Below are 24,576 nucleotides of genomic sequence, written 5' to 3' on the forward strand. Positions count from 1 at the left end.
TGCATTTCAATATACTGGTAAATAATACACTTTAACAGGGGTCCCCAAACCACGGCCCGTGGGCCCAATACGGCCCGCCCCGACATTTGGTCCGGCCCCCTGAACAATACCAGAGACCTTTTTTTTTTTTTTTTTTTTTGTCCTAATAGTGTTATTTATTTTCTGGCCTTTTTCTGTGAAGAACTCGGAGAGGGTTATTTGGTTATTATCTATTTGATTAATAGTGTTATTATTATTAATTATTATTTTTATTTTATTTACTTTTGTTCCGTGAAAAATCCAGAAAGGGTTATTTAATTGTGGCTTTCTGAAAAACAATAATTTTTTACATTTAGGCGCTCCTGCAATCGTCACACTTCTTCTGTTACAAACTGACACCGGCCCCTCATCAGAGAAGGGAAAAGTTATGCGGCCCTCACTGGAAAAAGTTTGGGGACCCCTGCAAGTTTAACACATACAGTGGTACCTCTACATACGAATTTAATTCGTTCCAGGACCTTGTTTGTAAGTCGAAATGGTCGTATGTCGAGCAGGATTTTCCCATAGGAATACATTATAATTCCATTAATTCGTTCCAAAGCCTAAAAACATACACTAAATTCTTAATAAATACTGCTGGCACTGTTACAAATGGCAATTAAACATAGAAAAACAAATAAGTTATAAATAAATAAGTTAGAATAATATAATAATAAGAAGAAGAATTAATAATTATTCCTGTAAATAATGTAACGAATCGGATTCTAATATGGCGGACACTTTTTACTGTCCCTGAACGCACCGCGAAGGTGACGTCTCAGTGACATAGGTCGGTGCGGTAGAGATAATACTTTCGTTTTCTTGAGAGCAGTCAACTGCTTAAGACAATGGGCGTTTTGTGTTGGATAAGTTCTTAAATAAATGATAAAAACGTGACGAAGCTGGCGATTTCCTTGGCAATGTTACCACAATAATAATTGTCACCTTAACTTATAAATAGTGGCGAACGGTGGTCGGAAGAGGACCATGGAGCTGTATTGTTGAGCCAGTTCAGGGACGCGCACACCAAGCTCATATTTTTCTATAACTTGCATCTTCATTTCAAAGGTAAGCATCACTTTTTTCCTTGTTTCTCCAACTGTATCAACTTTTTTTGAAAACTGTGTTGATTTCTCACACAAGAAAATCCACCGTGCGTTCGTTTGCAGTGCTGTCATGTCGTCGTATTTCGAGCAACTCGTCGGATGTAGAAACAAATGGCGGCTCAAATTTTACGTCGGATGTCGAAAAGATCGTGTGTCGAAGTGATCGTATGTAGAGGTACCACTGTATTGCTAACGGCAGACCGACGACCTATATGCCAATATATACCAATATTTTTTATTTCTATTTGAAAAATGTTTCAGTAAAATGTTACACATTCTTGTGCATTTGCCACTTATTGCCACAGTTAATATTGAGGCTTTGTTCTCTTTTGACCTTGTTGTGAGTTTGTAATTATTATTTTTTTTATTATTTATTGAATTTTATTTCGAAAACATGCATCACATTATGGATATACAAGAATACAAACAAAACATAAGATTCGAAAAGAAATAGGAAGAAGTAATAACTTATATGATCCTACCCCTTTGTCCGCTACATACTCATCAGCATGAATCAGACAAAACTAATACAATTCACAACAGTTCAATAATGCCTAAAGAACAATTGTTGGCATCACTCAACATTTTCTCAACATAAATACTATAATTCATTTCTATAATTACAGAAAACAAGATCTTTGTATTTTCTCTTAAACACGCTCAAATTAGCGCTTTTCTTTAGGTCCTCAGTAAGTTTGTTCCACAAGTCCACACCTAAAATTGAAGGACAAAAACTCTTTTTTTGTTGTACGGTGGTATTGCTTTTTGAAATTTAACTCCCCTCTCAGATTATACCCTCCTTGTCTATTTGAAAACAAAACTTGTATATTTCCAGGTAATGCGTTTTTCCGTGCCTTGAACATGATTATGGCCGTTTTGAATTTGACTAGATCCAGGAATTTTAACTGCTTGGATTCCAAGAACAGTCTATTTGTATGTTCGAGGTATTTAGCCTTGTGCACTATTCTTATTGCCTATTTTTGAAGTACCACAAGTGACTGTAAATTGCTGGGATATGTATTGCCCCAAACCTCCACACAGTAGCTGAGGTATGGCATTACTAATGAAGAGAACAAGATATGGCGTGCTTTATAATTTAAAAAGGGTTTCGTTTTGTTCAGTAGTCCAACACTTTTTGCCAGTTTTGTTTTTATGTGCTTTATTTGTGACTTCCAATTCAACTGTTCATCCAGTATTACGCCTAAAAATTTAGTCTCAGTTACTCGCTCAATTTCGCTATTGTCTATAATTATCTTTTCTTCACTTTCTGTGTTTTTATTTCCAAACAAAATATATTTAGTTTTTTCCATATTTATTGATAATTTGTTTAGCGTGAACCAGTGATTCAGATATGTTAATTCAGTCATTACCTCATGCATCAGATTCGTTAAAAATTTTCCTGAGCATAGGATGCTGGTGTCATCTGCAAAGAGTAGAAATTTTAATTTTTTAGATGTCATACATAGATCATTGATAAATAGTATAAAGAGTTTTGGACCCAATACAGAGCCCTGTGGTACTCCAACTGTAATGTCCGATAATGATGATCTATAATCACCAATCTGTACATACTGCTTGCGATTTCCCATGTAACTTTTTAACCATTCCAGAACAATGCCTCTAAACCCGTATCTTTCCATTTTCCCAAGTAATATATCATGGTTTATTGTAGGGCTGTCCCAAAAGACTAATTTTCTCCCGATTAGTCAGCCGACTATTTTTACGATTAGTCGACTAATCTAATAATTAATTTTTCTTTTTCTTTTATTTTTATTTTTTTTTTACTAATTTAGCAATGAAATTTTTGTTGACGCTTATCAATTCACACAAAACATATCGGAACACTCAAATTATTTATTAAAGTACAAATAAACAAGTAAATAACAATAATAAATCACAAATAAACAATGAGTTCAAATGCTGATAGAATTAACTAGTGTAGCATCCCGATTGAAAAGATGGTCTCTTAAACTGATGGTTTACAACTTTTATTCCATCCTTGATGTAAACACACTGTAAGAGCTAAGGTGCACACAAATAAAGCAACACAATTAGAAATTAACAAAAACTTTTCACCTTTTTCCTTTTAAACCTTATTTGTATATCAATGAATTGCCTATATGAATTGCCTTTACCTCAATTTATTACCCTATCATTGACAATCTCTCCCTTGAGTGCAATCACTGTATATACTGTATATATTTATGACCTTTTAACCTTATATAATTTTCTATACTATAAAATAAACCATAACATGAAATAAACCTTTCAATTAGCATTAAGAACAATACAAATAGCACTTATTGGCCCATTGTCAATGAAACATTATTATTTAGTAAAGCGACAGCACCCTCTGGTGTACAAAAAATGAAAAAAACAAAAAATTACAAACTGAGTGAAGGCGCTTGAGGTGTTTATTCACGGCCGACGTGCAGCCAAGCTTGGCAGTGAAGAGACAGGACAGAAGAGTGTACTCTCCTTTGTTTCTTTGAACTAAGTCAATGTTTTGGACACTCTGGTGCGCTTTTTTTTGGCTTTGTGCCGCTTTCCCCGCTTGCAAACAGAGCATCCGACATTCTAATTTTCCACGCATATATTTTTTTAACCCTTCATTAACCGTCGACAGGATGTTGTGCTCGTCGATGGATTTACGTCATCGATGACGTCGACTATGTCGACTAGTCGGGACAGCTCTAGTTTATTGTATCGAATGCCTTTTTTAAATCCACAAAAACACCAACTACGTGATTACTTTTGTCAATACAACTAGATATTTCTTCAGTAAGGTCAAGCAGTGCAAGTGCAGTTGATCTTTGTTCTCTGAACCCATACTGGCTTTCCGACAAAATACTGAATTTTTCCAAGAAAATTTTAAGTCTCTTTTCGAATAGTTTCTCCAGTATTTTTGAGAACTGGCACAATAAAGACACCGGGCGATAATTGGAATATAATTTGCTGTCACCTGATTTATAAAGTGGAATGACTTTGGCCGTTTTCATTTTCTGTGGAAAAATTCCAGTACTAAAAGAGAGGTTGCAGATGTAGGTTAGTGGATTTACTATACTATATTACAGTTTTTACAATCGTCATGTCAATCCCATTGCAATCAGTTGAAGTCTTGTTTTTGAATGTATTTACTGTATCAATAACCTCCTTGTTTTCCACCTTGCTTAGAAATACTGAATTTGGATTTCTTGAGATATTTTTAAAAACAGTTGGATCAATGATTTGATTTCCCCCAATATTCGCAGCCAGCTTCTCCCCAACACTTATGAAATAGTCATTGAATCCCTCAACTATGTCTTCCGGCTTGCTAATGTGTTCGTCCTCCCTAAGGAAAATGTTTGGATAGTCTTGATTAGTTGTAGTGTTCCTGATTAAATTATTAATTAATTTCCACATACCCTTTACGTTATCTTTTTGTTTTTCTAACTCTTTAGTATAATAGTCTTTTTTTAAATAATTGCAATATACTATTTAATTTATTTTTATATTTTTTATATTTGAGCTCTGACTCTTTTGTTTGTTGTTTTATAAATTGTTTATATAGCAAATTCTTTTTCAAACAAGCATTTTTTAGACCCTTTGTGATCCACGGTTTATCATCATTTTTCAAATTAAACTTACTTCTTCTTATTGGACAGTTTTTGTTGTATAAATATATAAATACCTGTAAAAAGTATTCGTAAGCATCATCAACATTTTTCTTGCCATATAAAAATTCCCAGTTAAACTCTTGCATCTCATTTTTGAGAGAATTTATTGTCTCTTCTGTTCTACACCTTGAATATTTAATTGTTTGTTTCTCTTTTTGTTTTAGTACAGCACAGTCATATATAACGAAGATTGGCAAGTGATCTGAAATATCATTGATCAGTAATCCACAGTTAAGACTGCTTCCCATGTGGTTAGCAGGCATGAAAATCTCTCACCTTTCGGCGAAATTCGCCGTTTTGAAGTCAAAAAGGGCGACCTACGTGAATTGCGTAGATCCGAGGAGAAATTCTTTTTGGGGGGGGGGGGGTCGGGAGGTTTTATTTAAATATTATTATTATCATCATGTGATTAACTTAGTACGTAAAATGAGCACTTAAGAACACAGTCAGCAAATCCTTCTAGATGCTTCGCTGACGAGAACCAATCATCGGCCCAAGCTGCGTTCCATTATTCCAAACGCGCGCACTCCTTACGCGTGTACATGGAGTGCTCGGAGAGCCTTCGGTTGCATTGCAAAGCAGCGAAAACAAAAAGCAGGCCTTATCCACATCGGGGCAGACCAGAGCGCAGCATACACACTTGCCTGTATTTGCCAGCAGATTGAATTTGGTGAGTAATGGTTTTAATCGTTTTCACGTTTTGCGATATAAAAAAGTTACTGCCATTCGTTGCAGCTTGCGTTGAACACTGCCAGAGCTAGCCAAATCTCCCATGAAAAAAAAAAGCTCCCGTTAAATTGGCGTCAAGCTTGTGTATTTAACGGTAATATAAACGAAGAAACACACTGTTGAGTCAAATTAAGCGGCATTCTCTCAGATGGAGGGGGCGCCTCACATCGCTCCCGTCGTCCGCCGGAGACGCGTTATTTTCGGCTTGGATTTGAGCTGACGGCCGGTGTCGGCACAACAGCGGCCCGACGAGTGGTGGGAATGAGTCCTGCTTCTTAAAGCTTTTCAGAAATACAGGGATCCCTCGTTTTTCGCGGTTAATGGGGACCAGAACCCGCCGCAATAAGTGAAAACCGCGAAGTAGCGCCCCCCCCCCCCCCCTTTTTTTTTTTTGTGCGTGTTCAATGCATTTATTCAGATTTTACATTGGAAAAAAGATACATATATATGACATGTTTTTTCACTTTTTTCACCAAAGTATCATTTATAAATGGTTTTCAAGCACTTCAAAATGTAAGAATTATGAAAAGTTTTCAACATGTTACTGCCCCACCGAATTATTTTTAAACAAGAATAAAGTAGTTAGAAAATGCTTGGCTTTATTAAAAGCTTCATAGTGAGTCTACTCAAACCCTCTCAGGCTTTGGTAAACGGTGATTGGCACATGTGCAAAGTTTTTCTTTTTATATATATATTTTTTGTTTGAAGCAACTTATTTGATTGAATAATAAAGACACAAATGTCCTAGCCAAAATGTGGCCCAAACGCAAAACATTACTTAAATGGAAAAATTTGTTTCAATCAAGAAAAATAGTTTTCAAATGCTTTTTTTGTCTCAAATTTATTATTGCAATCAAAAACATTTTTTTTTATTGAAGCTACTTTTTGGGATTAAAAGTATATACTGTATTTTGATTGAAGCAACTTTGTTTTTGATAGAAGTAACTTTGTTTTTTGATTGAATAATACAAACACAAATCTAACTCCATCGTTATTGAGTTAAAAACACAAATCTAACTCCATCGTTATTGAGTGAGAAAGAAATTAAGAAAGCTTTAAAACTAAAAGCCACTGGGGAGTCTGTTTGTTTTTTTAAATATTTATATTTCATTACATAGACATGCGTCGTAGGGAAGGGAGATTGAGGGATAAAAAAAAGGAGTTAGATGAGGCTGCTAAAGGCAGCGGATACCTCATCAGCTGGGTGAATAGCAGACCTGGTAAGAACAAGTTTGCAAGGATAGTCGGGTATTAAATCCAATTATAAACACAATTACAATGTTACTTTTCTATAAGATTTTTATGTCATTGCTTTATTAATCATTAGGTGCTAGAGTTGTTAAGTATAGATAATAATGAAATAATAGTTTTAAGAAAACTGTGCTGTTGGTGGCTCAGTGACCATCTGATGTGGTTTGTTCTCAGATGAACAAGTTGAGGAAGGAAGCTTTGATGCAGAGGTTGAAGGAAGAAAAGAGGCAGACTGACTGAGTCACAGCCAGAAAGTGTTGATGACAGTTTTGATTTCTATTCACTGTTGCCCCCTCCCAATTAAAGTATGTCACAGTCGCAGCCAATTATTATCTAAAGCTGGTTAAAATTGAAGTTATGTTGTTTTAAGGTGTATTAAATACTTGTTCATGTGCCCCTTTTGATCTACGAGCACCCACCCCTCCACTGGTCTCTGCATGGCCCTGCTGAAACACAGTGTGGGTCGACAGAGCTCAATATTTTGTTGGGGTGTACAATACAGTGTACTGGAATATATTTCCTCCACACCCTTCTCACCTTTTTAACCCCTGACCCATTTTCATGCCTGGGTTAGTGAAGATGTTGTCAATCATTGTCGCACTATGAGCAGTTATTCTGGTAGGCTTGATTATCAGTGGATATAACCCCATACTAGAAACGGTGTAAGGTTGTGACTTCTGAATAAACAAACTCGATGCCAATCAAAACGTTTGTTCTTCTTTTCCCCCAAATTAGAATCGATAAGAGAATCGATAAAGAATCGAATCGTTAAGCAATATCGATAATGGAATCGGAATCATAAAAATCCTATCAATTCCCATCCCTAGCAATGACACTGATGAAACATTGGCAGCAGATTGTGTGGGAAACACCAAATGTTTTGTTTTGCATTTCTTTTTGTGAAGCTGATACACAGTGACCGCAAAATAAAGTAATACATAGAATAATTATCATTTATTGCCCTATCATAGCTTTTTGCTCTGCCAACAGACACAAATATGAATGGAATCAGAGGATTTGTTCTAAATATTTTACGAGCGATAATTTATACATGTGTCCAGTCCTGTATCCAATGGGTGATATTTTTTTTTATTATAAAAGAGTAGAGCTGTCCCGACTAGTCGACATAGTCGACGTCATCGATGACGTAAATCCGGGATGTTGTGCTCGTCGACGGTTAATGAAGGGTTAAAAAAATATATGCGTGGAAAGTTAGAATGTCGGATGCTCTGTTTGCAAGCGGGGAAAGCGGCACAAAGCCAAAAAAAAGCGCACCAGAGTGTCCAAAACATTGCCTTATTTCAAAGAAACAAAGGAGAGTACACTCTTCTGTCCTGTCTCTTCAATGCCAAGCTTGGCTGCACGTCGGCCGTGAATAAAAACCTCAAGCGCCTTCACGCAGTTTGTAATTTTTTTTTTTTCATTTTTTGTACACCAGAGGGTGCTGTCGCCTTACTAAATAATAATGTTTCATTGACAATGGGCCTATAAGTGCTATTACTATTGTTCTTAATGCTAATTGAAAGGTTTGTTTCATGTTATGGTTTATTTTATGGTATAGAAAATTATATAAGGTTAAAAGGTCATAAATATATTCAGTATATACAGTGATTGCACTCAAGGGAGAGATTGTCAATGATAAGGTAATAAATTAAGGTAAATGCAATTCATATAGGCAATTCATTGATATATAAATAAGGTTTAAAAGGAAAAAGGTGAAAAGTTTTTGTTAATTTCTAATTATGTTGCTTTATTTGTGTGCACCGTAGCTCTTACAGTGTGTTTACATCAAGGATGGAATAAAAGTTGTAAACCATCAGTTTAAGAGACCATCTTTTCAATCGGGAGGCTACACTAGTTAATTCTATCAGCATTTGAACTCATTGTTTATGTGATTTATTATTGTTATTTACGTGTTTATTTGTACTTTAATAAATAATTTGAGTGTTCCAATATGTTTTTTGTGAATTGATAAGCGTCAACAAAAATTTCATTGCTAAATTAGTAAAAAAAATAAAAATAAAAAATTAATTATTAGATTAGTCGACTAATCGTAAAAATAGTCGGCTGACTAATCGGGAGAAAATTAGTCGTTTGGGACAGCCCTATAAAAGAGTACTCACTCTGGCCATTTCGAGCTTGGCTGCTCCCCTCCTTTGCTTAGCCTTAGCCTCCTTTGCCTCTTTCTTGATATCTCGGGACATTTAGGTGGCTGCGCGTGTATGGTGGACACCGCATCTGCTTTGAGCAGCAATCTTTTAGCAAAACCCGATTTCACTTGTCCATAGTTTGAGAAGCTTTCAGGTGGAAAATGCGCACCACAGAAAACCGTGCCGGAGGCTGGGTCTAGAAAATTAGCCCTCTTCGCACGGATGAACTTTACCCATTGTCTGCATAGTCCAGCTTTTTTTTTTTCGCGTTCGGGAACTCATGGATACTATATTCCGATAAATAGCTATTTTTACACCACACAGCACAGCAGTTTTTAAACATTTTAGTGATGTTTTGGTCAAACAAACCCAAACGCTACTCTCTTCGATAAAAAGCTATGGCACCTGGCTCCGCCTCGACTTTCATTCACTTGTAGTGACGTCTCCGCCCCATTCGGCTGTTTCCGGAACACTTTCGGAAATGTTCGTCATTTTCGATCTATTTTCGATAATTGCTCATTAATGTGATTGATTTTTTTTGTCAACTTTATCAATATTTGTTATCTTGGCACATAACGGTTCTATTGATGTCTCACACCCCCTTTGCGTTTTCATACCCTTTAAGATTTTTTTTTTGTTATGTCACAGGTGCTTTAATTTGGTCTTAACAGGGAGCAGCTGAATCCAACCATGTTAAATGAGTTATGTCATATTCACTTAAGGGCCAGTTAATTCACCCAAATCAATAAAACTAAATGCAAACTCCTTCAAAACAAACCATTACGAAGCCACTCTAATTAAACGGATCCTCGAGGCAGCAAAATTTGATTTGAAGCTTTTTTTCCTCGAATCGAATTACTGTATTCAAGGTTAATCGATTTATCGTTGCAGCACTAGTGCGTACTATTTGTTAGGAGCATAGTATGGTATACATCTGGTCAACATATTTACCGAAGCTCTGACTATAACAAATACAAAAAAAAAAAAGATATGGAGGCCCAAACTTTTTTCATACCACTGTATGTTTAACTTCAGCCGCAATTATCCTTCACAATTTTTAAATGCTAATTAAAGCCTGAGCAAAGGTTTAACACTAATTATTCATGGATCATAGTCATTATCACTGTCAAAGTGAACAACATGATAATGACTTTTCTTCACAACCCAACTGTTAAAACCAAGTGTGAACATTTGTTCACCTGTCTATTCAGGCGTTTATTCAATTTGGTTCATTGACCAGCAGGTGTCAATTTTATTTTTGATAACTGTAATGTTTCTCTCCGTACTTATACATACTGGTTTCTTGGTCCTTTCTTTTTTTTTTTTTTTTAACATGCCACACAACTATTGGTAAATACGTTTCATCTGCAATGTTGATCCTATTTCTTAAGTGAAATTGTAACCCGAACCCTACTTTATAAAGAGCAACTTTAGCTTTAATCTCAACCTAGCTGCACTCATGCATCGTGTTCAACATTTTTAAATTTGTTTGGTGTCCACGAATCACCTGTATCATGAAAGACGTCGACAAAGTGTCCATTGTTCCATGTAAGCCTGTTGCGATATGCAATAAGTCAATCAATCGCAAGTGAAATAAAAATGAGATCAGTAATTTTCCCAGCATGGACTTCATAATGATATTGACAGGACACGTGGCGCGTAGCCGATTAATAGCGAGCCTGCATTGTTGCCGCCAAAGCTGACTGATTGGACTCGCAGACAAAGAGCTTTTTTCGTTGAAAATTCTTGTGAATAAATGCTTGAATTCTTGAGTTCTTTAAAGATATGGATGCAAAACTGTCCAGCTTTTAACCGATTCTCGGCTAAAAGCAAAAAAAAAAACGTGCAGTTAGCATTTATTTTACATAAATATTGCGAACTGTGATGCTTGTTAGTAAGCTAATGTAACGGCCGCCTAATGTAAACTGAGCTTTTCCGGTGAAATTTCTTGTGAATAAATGCTTAAATCCCTAAATTCTTTACAGATATGGACGTAAAACAGTCTCGATTCCTGGTCAAAAGCAAAAATAAATAAATAAACGTGCAGTTAGCATTTGTTTTATGTAAATATTTCGAAGTACGATGCTAGTCTGTTAGTCAATGTGGCGGCCGCCTTATGTAAACAGAGCTTTTCCGGTAAAAATTCTTGTGAATAAATGCTTAAATCCCTGAATTTGTTATACATATGGATGTAGAACAGTCTTGATTCTTTGTTAAAAGAGCAAAAAACCAGGCAGGTAGCATTTATTTTGCGTAAATATGTCGAAGTACAATGCTAGTCTGGTAGACAATGTGGCAACAGCCTTACAAAGAAGAGCTTTTTACATCGAAAATTCTTGTGAAAAAACAAGAAATATAATAATTAACTTGAATCCTTGAGCAAATCACTCCTGAGACAATCCTTAATATTAGTATGCGGTACATCTTTCATACTTTTTCAACCGAAATCCGCCATTGGATCGCTGCATGTGGCGCTGTGACCGACTGCAAATAACTGAAGCGGATTGTGGGATGGCCCCCTACTTGAAGGCGTGGCGCAGTGAAGGTGGAATCTGACCCATTTATATCACTATAAAGTCTTAAGTTCTCAGTTGTGATATATCGCCGTTTGTGTGTGCTGCGTGCACTTGGCACATGTACGTGTTGATTGCTGCCGCTAGTTTGAAACTGCCTTAAAGCTTACGGTTAGCGGCCTAGCAAACGTACAGCCAGTGAAAATTTCAAAATAAAAGCACATCATTTTCAAATGTGAATACAGATGTCTTGAGTTACTTTCACACACTTCAGATTCTATGCAAAGATAAATAATAAAGATAAAATGAAACCCATTATGAAAAATTTGATTGGCAATGAATAATTTGGCATCAAATTTGCTAATATGCACACTTTTCGCCTACTAAAACTTGTTATTGTCACAAACCTAGCTGCATGTTGTCTCTGCCAGGGAGTGTTCAGTTTTGTACGAAGTCAGCACACACATCTAGCATATTTTAGCAGAATAAAAATGTTCTGTGTTTTTCATCTCCACATCTTTGATTTTTGACACATTTTCAACTAAAATAAAACACAGTCAGTAGGAGATCTGTGACCTTGCTATTGACCAACAGAGGCGGTCATGTTTGATGGTTAAAGGGCAAATGTTGCAGAAAAACCGATGCCTACATTTGAAAAATATACAATAAAATCTTGCATAAAACATGTTTTAAAATAATAGAGTGGCATAGTTTTTATTGGCATTTTTTAAAATCAGTGACAAATGAAAAATCAATTGGTGCAATTGGGTACTCTCAGCAATTTTCTCATTGATGTTGTTCCAAAACTTTTGGAGGTAACTGCAATTTAACTCCTTTTGCATGCGAAAATTATTTTAATCGTCTTCTACTGCATTTTGAATTTTTCCATATTAACATAATGTTCGCTTGACATGACCCTCATATCCTGCTACTTATTAAGACAAATCCTCATTAAACTAATGAATATGACTAGATGCATAATCCAAAAATAATGCACAATTGCTGTTCCTCTCTTCTCCCCTCCACACCCCCCCCCCCTCGCACCCCTCAGCTCGAGAACTCAAACAAGACTGGCCAGTTGACTCGGTAGTGTCACTAGAAGATATGACGTGGGACCAGGGTAAGTACATGTGACCATAATGTGTAATTATTAACTTGGTCATTGACATCACAACTATTGAAGTGCCATGAGAGATGAGTGCTTTGACTTGTGAATCTTTAGAGCAGATGAACCCAATAATGGTTCACAGACGTCACGATTGTCCATCCCAACGAGAGCCTTCTGCCATTTTGACAGTCTTCAACATACCGCCGTGTATGCAGTGCAAATTAATGTAACTTGTCGATGAAAAAAAAGCATTTAAGGTTATCGGACAATACAAATCGGTGACTAGTTAGAGTGTAATGGTATTTATATTATTTATATTCGTCCCGTCATGGTACAGGCATCACGGTTCGGTGCACGCAGTCAGATTGCGAATACAGTGAGTAAAAAAATATATATGGCGGAAAACACTCCGGTGACTTGAACTTCCGCTTTGAAACCATCAATTTGGCCAAATTTCAAAATTGTCCGATATGCATGTGTGATACATCATTGAAAAGTTTAAAATCTCTGTTTTCTGGAGGAGGAAAAATTTTGAATAGGAGGGCATTTTTTGACACTTTAAAAGTAGGTCAAATCAGATGAGTGAAAAATAAACATTTTTGAGACCTTTGAAATTTTAAGTTTCTCATTTAAAAAAAGGTTTTGGACACCCATCCTGGTACATAATGAATAACGAATACTTCAAAATGACCCCCCTTTGTCTACTCAAGTCTTTGATAATCAATCTGCATGCACTAAGAAATTTGGGTGGATTTACAATAATAGAGGAAATTGGTGAGTGAGTAAATGTAGATTTAATTTAGCCCTGTGTTTTATTTTGTAAAAAAAAACAACAAAACATGGCTAAACAGGGAGTTAGCTGTATAGTTAATGATAACTTTACTGCATACAGTTTTTGATTTGGCTTGATTTTGATCTGTGCAAAAAAAACATTACCAAGGGAATTTTAGGGTTTAAATTCCAATACCATAATATTTTTTTTGCAGTGGGCTTTTAAAATATTTTTTCAATTATGAGTAAAGAATCTGGATGCTGAGAATAAAAGGCTTCATATGCATAAAGCGAACATATAAACGTGAGTACATAACACTATCACTTTATTGTTTTTAGCCTTGAAGCCTATTACCCAGGCTTTATGATTTAAGCATCTAAGTTATCTAATACATCGATATCATCCCATAATGAGCAATCCAAAAGGCAACAAAGGTCGAAGAAATGATGGACAGCACGCTAATCAGTTAGCCTGCTGTGTCCATAATTCTCGCACTAGTGTTCGCCTGCAATGTTTGTCTTTTTGTTGCTTTCCGCTAACTCGAGGTGAGAGCATGACAGAGCATAGATACTGACTCAGTGTTTCAATTACTCCAGCCTACTTCAACCATGATTTTAATGAGATATTATCGCGTACTTAACTTGTTTCGATCCGAAAACTCCGTGTAGCATGTATCACCGAGTGCCAAGATACAGCTGTGAATGGCCACAGCCTGACTTTGTGGGGATTTTATGGGTGAAGCACGGTAATACAACAACGGTCATGATGCAGAAATCACAGACATAAAAGAGTGGTCGAGATTTTCTTTTTCAAATATTTCCCTTTTTAAATGCTATTTTTTTCTTAGTTTGGATCGATTATCATCTAAAATATCAGGGAAAATGCAACACACACACACAAAAAAAATACAATTAAGTGATAGTGATGAGGTAGACAGCCGTAGCCTGTTTACAGACACTATATTTTTTCATTGTGACGTAACTTCTTTAAAAGTTTAGGATATGCAAATGAATAATTCTTTAAAGTTTTTTTTTTTAACTAAATATTAGTTAGCTTAATGATTGTAAGCTAAGAATTATAGACATTTTGAATAATAAATATATTCACTTCATTTTATGGCTGGGTGGAAACAAAAGCGGTTGCGCGGCGTCTGTAAATGGGGGTCTCCAAGGTAAAATGGACAAATTAAAAATAGTTCGAGAAAAAGAAGACAAACCAAAACAGATGTAGTGTATTTTATATTTTCAAATCAGGAAATGTTTATTTTGCCCTAGACCTAGGCTGAAGTAATTGAAACACTGAGTCAGTATTTATTTTTTGCACTATTTCAAGAGATGCATTTTCAGTTTTGGAACTATTTGCACATTTTTTTTTAAATTTTAGCCAATATAAAAATATACCATATGTTAGTACAGGTTTACAGTTAACTGTGTAATCCAACAATGAAAATCGTAGTATATTTTTGATGAAAAAGGTTGCTAGCTGGCTACCTGACAAGAACTGTTACCTTAGTCTGGCTACCTGACATGAACTGTTACCTTAGTCGATCCCTACAAAAAAGGTGTTCTCCATTTTCGCACATAAAGTGTGAATTAAAAAATGTTTGATTAATTTTTTTTTTTAGCTCAATTAAAACTTTTTAGCTCAAACCTCTTGCTAGCATTTGTCATGCCTGTAGTTTACAGGACTTTACAGCAGGGGTCTTCAAACTATTCCACATAGAGCCACAGGGAGAGCCACAGTGAGTGTAGGATTTCATTTCAACAAAACAAGACAATGCCTTTTCACCAATTCAGTGTCTTACAAGTGTAATCAGTTAATTGCAGTCTGGTGATGTTTGTTTTGGCAGAAACTGTCTTGTTCCCAACAGTTGAGCACAAAAACGGGACCCACAGTCAACCATGAGGACTGGTTTGGAGACCCCTCCTTTGCAGGCTGTGAAGGCATAACTACTTATTCAGAGTGTCCGACACTTAAGGTGTCCGTGCGGAAACTTGACCAGGACTTGGGTTCCGCACGTAGAGCTTTACTTGCGTTAAAAATATATTTTATGTGGAAAAAATATGCAGAAAACAAAACTGAATTGGACGCAAGTGAATCAAACCAGACATCCAAAACGGAAACAGTTCAATGCATTGACGTTAACTTTTACACCCTTAGTAGCCACACACGTACACTCTATGCTAGCTCTACCACAGTAAATGTGCAACCCTCTAACCTCATATTGCCAATGTACCTAAATGTTTTTCAGGAAAAGCATTCTTGTTATCTTTTATTGTATGATCATTTTATGCATATTCTGTGTGCTTTTCAGACGAGCTTGCGTATACATACAGCTGCCGTTGTGGTGGACAGTTTAGCTTTTCAGAAGAAGAGCTGGAAAGGAGGATTGATGAAGAGAAGACAAATGAGAGTCAACATGTGGTTGTTTGCTGTGATACTTGTTCTCTCAGTCTTTATGTCAAATAGTCATTGAATATAAGACCATGTATTTTAAATGTCATTCATATTGATAATCTAGGGTCACCTTTATACGTAACACGAATGCTGCGTTCACACCGGCCGCGGATTTTCCCTCGTTGCACAATGGGTACACATACAAAACCAATGTAATCGTGCACGTGTAATCGTGGAAGGGCGACAGGCATTCTTGTGACCATCATCATGCGTCAGGCAAGACGCAATGTCGCCTGTTTGACCAAATAAACCAGATTAATGAATTGTCACATCACGGAGACAATGCTTAAGTGGCCCTATCTGCAACAGATTTCTGCAGTGACAATTAAACGTTTATTCAAATACGTTTTCTCTGGGGATATCCCGATCTGATCACATGATCGGAAATCGGGCCGATAGCGCCATTTTTCAGAGGATCAGAATTTGGTGAAAATGATTCGGTTTTTAATAGCAAAAAATATATTTGTTTTTCTGCTTCATGCTCTTACAGCGCCACAGCCTCTCACCCTCCCTCCTGCTAATCAGTGCGGCCAAATTGTCCAGCTTGCATTTAGCACTTAAAGTTAACGATGATTCACATGTTTGTAGTTTTGATCTTGCAAGGGAAGCTTGGTAGCTCAACGATCAAAGTCACAAATGTGTCAATCATCGTTAAACTTGCATAAGCCTTCTACTAGACACAACTAAAACTTTTTGTATATTGTTTACAAAGAAACCTTTGCACATCAAACATTCAAGTGTATTTTCGGGAGGACAGGAACTACAAATTGTCTTTGAATTCAAGTACCTTGGAGTGACACTTGATTCCAGACTGTCTTTTAAAAGCCATATTAAAAGAATAAGTAATACTGTAACATTCAACCTGAACAATTTTAAACAAATACAATCTTTTATAGCACTTGGGGCTGCAAGAATGTTTCTACACTGAATGATTTTATCACACATTGAATATTGCATTACTTGTTGGCAACTGGCGGGTGTGAATACATGCAGTAACAGAGAATCACTCTACAAGAAAGCATTAAAGGTCTTTGCCAGAAAACCAATCTCATTCCATGTTTGTAACATTTTAAAAAAGTACTATTGATTGAGCCTTGAGATTTTAAAATTTGAGGACCAGGGCTGCCTTTTGAGGGGATCATAAAAAAAAAACAAAAAAAACAGCCTTTGTTCACAATTCTCCCTCTGTAAAGGCCAGTAAAATCTGGAAGTTTACAACTCTCCATGAGGGAGTCTCCCACAATATAACCCCTCTAAACTCAGCTCAAGCAGTGGTTGAAAGTAAACCAGTCCTGCAATCACTGACTTTTAGGTTCTTAGTAACCTATTATACTGTACTGTTTTATTGTTATCTTTTTTCTTTTTTGTCTTTTTGTGTTACCTGCCTAGGGACTGCGGATGTAAATTCGTATTTTTTTGCTACAATCTGGCATATTTACATCTTGTAGGTGTTCATCAATATGCATTGTCCCTATCAAATAAATCAAAAAATGTGCTGTGGCAACTTATTGTGTAAGTGAGATGCTGTTAGCAGCAGCAGCAGGTTATTGTTTAAAAATAATTCACATTATGAAGGCTGCACACTGGGACAGTAACATGTTAGGAACTTTTGTTAGAGAAAAAAAAATCAGATCGGGGTATCGGCAGATTCTCAAAATCAGATGAATCGGACACGGGTGCAAAAATATGCGATCGAGACGTCTCTAGATTTCTCATTCACATGAATTCAGTCGCTTTGCCGGAACCTTCAACATCTGATCATCAAAAGACAAAAAAAAAAAAAAAAAAAAATAGGACCACAAAAATAGTCAAAACATAAGAATAAAGTTGCAGTATTACGAGAATTAAGTTATACATTGGGTTAAAAAAGTTGTAATCTTACGACGTTAATCTCGTAATATTACGTTACATGAACTGGGAATTGGATGGTTTCCTTGGCTCGACTTTTGGCGGCATAAGGTCCGTGTTCTCACAAAACCGCTTTTGCCGTAGTATTAAGATATTATATCGGAAGTTTAAAATCGTTATTTTTTTTTTTTACCTAACGTCAACCGGAAGTTGTGCGGTGTCCGCGGACTTGTAAAGCTCACAGAACCGCTTTTGGCGATGGCTGTAGCACAAGCAACGCGTTGTTGTGCAACAGTTTGGTCTGAATGCAGCATTACACTCGGGATATTCACATCAGTGCACAATATACATCTGAGTAGCTGCAATCCAGTAAGTTAGGAGTGATGCTGACGTGACATCACGTGTTTTTTGTTTTTTTTTGTAGTCCATAAAATGGACAAATAAAGTTGCTTTAGTGACGTCTTTTGTTTTCTTTCTCTAACATGAGTGGCATACATTTATGATGATGATCCTAAGCCGTTGTGTTCAAGTTTCAGCTTGAGGGAATACACTGTTGCAGGTCTTAATGCTTCAAAGCACTGTATTTACTGGGATTTCAAATATTTGTCGACTGTGTGGGCCCTTTGTTTAGTGAGGAGTCTTCTTTTCCAAATTTTGTCATATAATCAGAATCTACCACAAATGTAACTGTCGAAAGCTCAGGAATAACCAGTTGAAACAAAGTGTACTTGAGCCATTAGAGTTACGGTTAAATTTTTGAAAACTTATTCACTTTGTATGTTCAATGCAATACAAGAAATTTTGAATTTTGCGTGGAAATCAATTATGTTTTAGAATAAATTGATTTTTAAAAAATGTAATTAGAGAACTATTGTGACAACACGAGATACCAATAAAGTGATAAGTCCTGGGAATAAAACTTAATTATTTTAAAGTGTGTGTTTCTTTGTAAAATACTTGCCTTGGCTCAATAAAGAATGACCTGTACAGCTGACAAAAACAACAAAAAATGAGAAAGCATGGACTTTACTATCATCATCTGATGGTAAAGTCTGAATAAAAAACACATATTGTGAAAGTGTCTTTGTAGGATGTCAGGGTAGTTGGCCTGGGTGATCAGGCCTAATGTTAAACCAAATTAACCCAATAAATACTTTTGATGCGGGGGGTATTTTGAGGGTTCGTGAGTGCCCCCCCCCCCGTTTTTTCAGATTTTTTAAATCTGGGGTGGTTAATAATTTTTTACTCCATTTTTCTGAGTTTTTTTTTTTTTTTAATATGAGAAGAGGGTTAATTTTACTGGTGATATCAAAAACTAAATTTTTACAGGCGTGTGACCTCTATGGCGACTCAGGGTTGCCAGATCAGAAAGAAAGTTTGTAGCCCAATCAATCACACTGTAAAACAAGTGAAATACAAACCAGCCCAAATTCAACCTAATTCAAGAAAAGATGTTTTTTCCTTATACAGCTCAATCTATCAATGTTATAATTGGTGTGGGACTCAATGTAAAGAAGTTTTGTATTTCGATAAACAGTAATTTATGACATCTTTCTTCTTTATTACAAGACAAAGTACAACTTTGACAATGTTTTCCAGAGCAGATTTGAAGTGCAGTATGGGTAAAAATATTTCTATTGAGAAAGAAAGCAGAAGCAAATCCACATGTCAGGAGGAATTTATTCAAATTTATTCACAATACATTTTTTTTTAAAATTGAAATGTCATTTATAGAATTATGGTTATATTTTTTATTTGAAAAACTAAAGTGCTTTTTAAGGCATCAAATATTATATTATATATACATATATATATATATATATATATATATATATATATGTATACAGTGCCTTGCAAAAGTATTCGGCCCCCTTGAACCTTGCAACCTTCGCCACATTTCAGGCTTCAAACATAAAGATATAAAATTTTAATTTTTTGTCAAGAATCAACAAGTGGGACACAATCGTGAAGTGGAACAAAATTTATAGGATAATTTAAACTTTTTTTAACAAATAAAAAAACTGAAAAGTGGGGCGTGCAATATTATTCGGCCCCCTTGCGTTAATACTTTGTAGCGCCACCTTTTGCTCCAATTACAGTTGCAAGTCGCTTGGGGTATGTTTCTATCAGTTTTGCACATCGAGAGACTGACATTCTTGCCCATTCTTCCTTGCAAAACAGCTCGAGCTCAGTGAGGTTGGATGGAGAGTGTTTGTGAACAGCAGTCTTCAGCTCTTTCCACAGATTCTCGATTGGATTCAGGTCTGGACTTTGACTTGGCCATTCTAAACCCTGGATACGTTTATTTTTTAACCATTCCATTGTAGATTTGGCTTTGTTTTGGATCATTGTCCTGTTGGAAGATAAATCTCCGTCCCAGTCTCAGGTCTTGTGCAGATACCAACAGGTTTTCTTCCAGAATGTTCCTGTATTTGGCTGCATCCATCTTCCCGTCAATTTTAACCATCTTCCCTGTCCCTGCTGAAGAAAAGCAGGCCCAAACCATGATGCTGCCACCACCATGTTTGACAGTGGGGATGGTGTGTTCAGGGTGATGAGTTGTGTTGCTTTTACGCCAAACATATCGTTTTGCATTGTGGCCAAAAAGTTCAATTTTGGTTTCATCTGACCAGAGCACCTTCTTCCACATGTTTGGTGTGTCTCCCAGGTGGCTTGTGGCAAACTTTAAACCAGACTTTTTATGGATATCTTTGAGAAATGGCTTTCTTCTTGCCACTCTTCCATAAAGGCCAGATTTGTGCAGTGTACGACTGATTGTTGTCCTATGGACAGACTCTCCCACCTCAGCTGTAGATCTCTGCAGTTCATCCAGAGTGATCATTGGCCTCTTGGCTGCATCTCTGATCAGTTTTCTCCTTGTTTGAGAAGAAAGTTTGGAAGGACGGCCGGGTCTTGGTAGATTTGCAGTGGTCTGATGCTCCTTCCATTTCAATATGATGGCTTACACAGTGCTCCTTGAGATGTTTAAAGCTTGGGAAATCTTTTTGTATCCAAATCCGGCTTTAAACTTCTTCACAACAGTATCTCGGACCTGCCTGGTGTGTTCCTTGGTTTTCATAATGCTCTCTGCACTTCAAACAGAACCCTGAGACCATCACAGAGCAGGTGCATTTATACGGAGACTTGATTACACACAGGTGGATTCTATTTATCATCATCGGTCATTTAGGACAACATTGGATCATTCAGAGATCCTCACTGAACTTCTGGAGTGAGTTTGCTGCACTGAAAGTAAAGGGGCTGAATAATATTGCACGCCCCACTTTTCAGTTTTTTATTTGTTAAAAAAAGTTTAAATTATCCAATAAATGTTGTTCCACTTCACGATTGTGTCCCACTTGTTGTTGATTCTTGACAAAAAAATTAAATTTCATATCTTTATGTTTGAAGCCTGAAATGTGGCGAAAGGTTGCAAGATTCAAGGGGGCCGAATACTTTTGCAAGGCACTGTATATATATGATATTAACTGACCAGTTAGGCTGCTTAGACACTGGCAAAAGGAATGCAAGTGTCCTTATGGACTGAACAGTTTTAATGTATCGCATGGGAGTTTGTGCATTTAATGCATTTTAATGTTATGCCAGTTTAAGAATAACTGTGTTAAATTTGACCTACAAGTCATTTCACAGCTCATACGCTGTGAGACTCTAAAACACCAGATAAAATGTAGTGAGAGCAAGGAAAATGCTGCTATAAGAAAGCAATGTAACTGGACTTCAAGGTATAGAAACACATGTTTAAATGGTAAAATTAATAATTCCTTCCAAAACCCACCAAATTTAGTCAAAAGTGGCTCAACTTTGATCAACCTCCTTAATGCATTTTTCTCCTGTCCTGAGTCACCTCCATGAAGTTGGCCCCTCATCAGATGCAAATTTATTAAAAATAATGTCATTCGTTTGTGCTGAAAATATTTTCATTTGTGCTGCTATTGTTTTTGAGATATTAACAATTCTTTTATAGGTCAATCGGAGGTCAACCAGCTCCCCATTTTGATTAAAAATGTCTAAAAATGGTGTTACCCATTTGTGCTGGTTTGTGTTGTAAAAAATTTCGTTCGTGCTGCTATCGGTTTTGAGATAATTTCGAGTGATGAATTCACGCAGCCCCCCATTTATTGCAAAATGGACTCGAAATGGTGCCATTTGTTTATGCTACGTTTGTGCTGTAAAAATTTTCGCCTGTGCTATCGTTTCCTAGATATTGAGATATTAATTTCGAGTGATGACATCACTCGCAGCACCTCTGTTGCAGCTGACGAAGCGAACCAACTCTCTCAACAACAGATGGGTGTCGAACGCCGGCTCTATGCAGGGGCAAGTGCTCCCTCACATAAAAATTTTAGAAGTTGAGAAAGCACATTTTTCACATACTCACAAAATTCATACATAACAAATTAAACAGATTAATCTGTGGTAGTGGGGGAAAATCCACCGATAAGGGGACACGAATACGATATAGTATCAGTTCTCTCTCATCTCTTTTTCCCTACACTGTATGTGAATTCACAGGACATCAGCGCGCGCACACAGCCCCCAGTAAATATCCCATCACTGTTGTATGCAAATGAGCCTAGATGTTGCCAGACAATGTGGTGTCAGGTTTCAGCGGGGCCACGGAGCAGGAAGACTTTGAAGAAGCAGCTGCATTTCACAGTCACAACAAGCACAGTAAATGTCCATGTCCACCTCACGTGACAGACTGAGGACAAATGATCTTGGCCCATGAGAAGTCCATAACAACTTGGACATTGGTGAATTTGTGAGAGTTTTTGCCAAGGGAGGTAGGAGACTTGTTGTACGGTGGAGTGGAGTGAAGGGAGATTTTTTTTAACTGTTTGGTTGCTAACAACGCCTCCGCCCCTGAAATGTGTTCTATATCTGCTGTGTTTTATAAAAAGGTTTGTGATGTATTTTTTTCTTCTAATTCATAAGGGTACCTTTCAGTTCTCATGTTACAATTGATTTGAGAATTAGGTCATCCAGCTAAAATATGTTTTGTTGTTAGTTTATAAAACCTGGATGAAGGATCTGGTAAGTTTAGTGACAAAAAGGGGGGTTCTCCTGGGTGTGTTTTTAGCCCTCCGCAGGATAGTCAGTTGGTAGGGCTGCCACCTTACAGCGTACCGACACGCTGGTGTCTTGTTTGTCTGGAACCTGGACGCTGACGACACAATCTTGCTCAGCAACTCCTACAAGAAGCTGAGGGACACTCTGAGTATGCACAGCGAAGAGGCAGAAAAGCTTGGTCTCCTCGTGAGCTGGACCAAGACCAAATTCATGCATGTCGGTGAGGGACCTGATCCACCCCCATCCTGCTTGGAGATGACACCTTAGAACCTGTGAAGAGCTTCGTTTATCTGGGGTCCACGGTGACCGATAACAGGGATCTTAGAGATTCTCTGCCGGAGAGTCCTGGCAGCCTCCAGTCGCTCTGGAAACCACTCGGGCAGCACCCAGCCACCTCATGGAAGACGAAGCTCCGAATTTACAACACCGCTGTACTCTTTATTCTCCTCTATGGCTCCGAAACATGGCCCTTAAACAAGACACATGCTGCAAGAATAGATGGCTTTCAAAGCAGGGCTCTCAGAACCATCGAGATCATCAGGTGGCCCCAGAAAATCTCCAATGAAACCCTGCGAGCCCAGACAAATCAGCCCAGAGCCTCCCGCTTGGCTACACAGCGCCGCGTCCGCTGGCTTGGCCATGTTCTCCGTCTTCCTCCTGACCACCCGACAAGAGCCACCCTGAAGTTTTGCCCCAAAGGCTGCAGGCTGGAAAAGACCATGACGAAAGCCCCGCACTCGATGGCTTGACACCATTGCGGACGACCTCCAACAACACAGAGTTACCTTGAAGGATGCAAATCTGCTAGCACAAGACCGCCAGTACTGGAGGGGCCTAGCTCACCTGGTCACATCTACGCAATAGAACGGGAAACCAGGCCCAATGCAAGAGCTGTGATGATGATGATGATGATGGATGAATGATATTTTATTTTATTGTTCAGTTTCTCCCTTGAGGGATTGCCACCTTATTGTGGTCAGGGGGTTTGCCAGCCTCAGTGACTTTAAGTGCTATGCCAGCAGTAACTTAGTCCTCAAGTGGGACACCCAAGTTGGACAGCACTGAAGGTAGAGGCCTGACTAAGTGCAATCCACTTATCTAGTTTGGGGTTTTACACGGCTAAGAATTTATTGAATTGAAGAAAATGCTGTTTCTATAAGCCAGTGCTTCTCAATTATTTTCTGTTACGACACCCCCCCAACACTCTGCCAACACTGTAAATACTATCATTTATCTTTAAAATTAGTATTATTATACAGTAAGTACACACATTATAACATTGTGTCCTTTGTGACGGAAAAAGTACAGTAATATAGATCAACTTACAATAAAGTATAACTTTATTAACATTGTTTTGTTTGTAACAGAATATACTTACAGCGCCTCAATTGACCTGAATATTTTTATTTTAAAAAAGTCCAAACGTAAAAATACACTCGAAATACATTTTTGACCATTTGATACTGAAAAATATAATTTAATAAAATCAATAAATAATAATGAATTTAAATTTATTAGCAACATTAACTCATTAGGACAATATGCCAAACAATTTCAGGTCATATGTGCCACTATACCGGCATCGCTCTGCGCCCTACTATTTGAGAAGTACTGCTATAAGCACGAGGGGGAGGGACTTGCTGGAGCATAATGTGTACATATGATGCCTCCTATACTTTTCTGATTGCCCCTTCATACATGCCTGCCTACAACCGGCCCTGTGGGTGTCCCAACAACTAGCACAAACAAACACAACACCAACTTGAGACACCGTAATTTTCGCACTGTTTTCGCACCTGACTACAACCCCTAGCAAAAAGTATGGAATCACCAGTCTCGGACGAGCAATCACTCAGACATTTTATCAAGTAGAACAA

General features: G+C 37.3%; 1 protein-coding gene across 2 annotated transcripts in view; it reads left to right on the plus strand.

Moving 5' to 3' along the window:
* dnajc24 (DnaJ (Hsp40) homolog, subfamily C, member 24) overlaps window positions 1–18,542 on the plus strand; it is a 32,043-nt gene extending 13,501 nt beyond the window's left edge. For both annotated transcript variants that reach the window (XM_057837669.1, XM_057837670.1), the window contains exons 4-5: window positions 12,475–12,543; window positions 15,618–18,542. In XM_057837669.1, the coding sequence (XP_057693652.1) occupies window positions 12,475–12,543; window positions 15,618–15,772 (224 nt within the window). In that variant the 3' untranslated portion in view covers window positions 15,773–18,542. The remainder of the gene's footprint in view (window positions 1–12,474; window positions 12,544–15,617) is intronic.
* Window positions 18,543–24,576: the final 6,034 nt, after the last annotated feature.

Source organism: Corythoichthys intestinalis, chromosome 5, assembly GCF_030265065.1.
Source record: "Corythoichthys intestinalis isolate RoL2023-P3 chromosome 5, ASM3026506v1, whole genome shotgun sequence".
Taxonomy (NCBI): Eukaryota; Metazoa; Chordata; class Actinopteri; order Syngnathiformes; family Syngnathidae; genus Corythoichthys; species Corythoichthys intestinalis.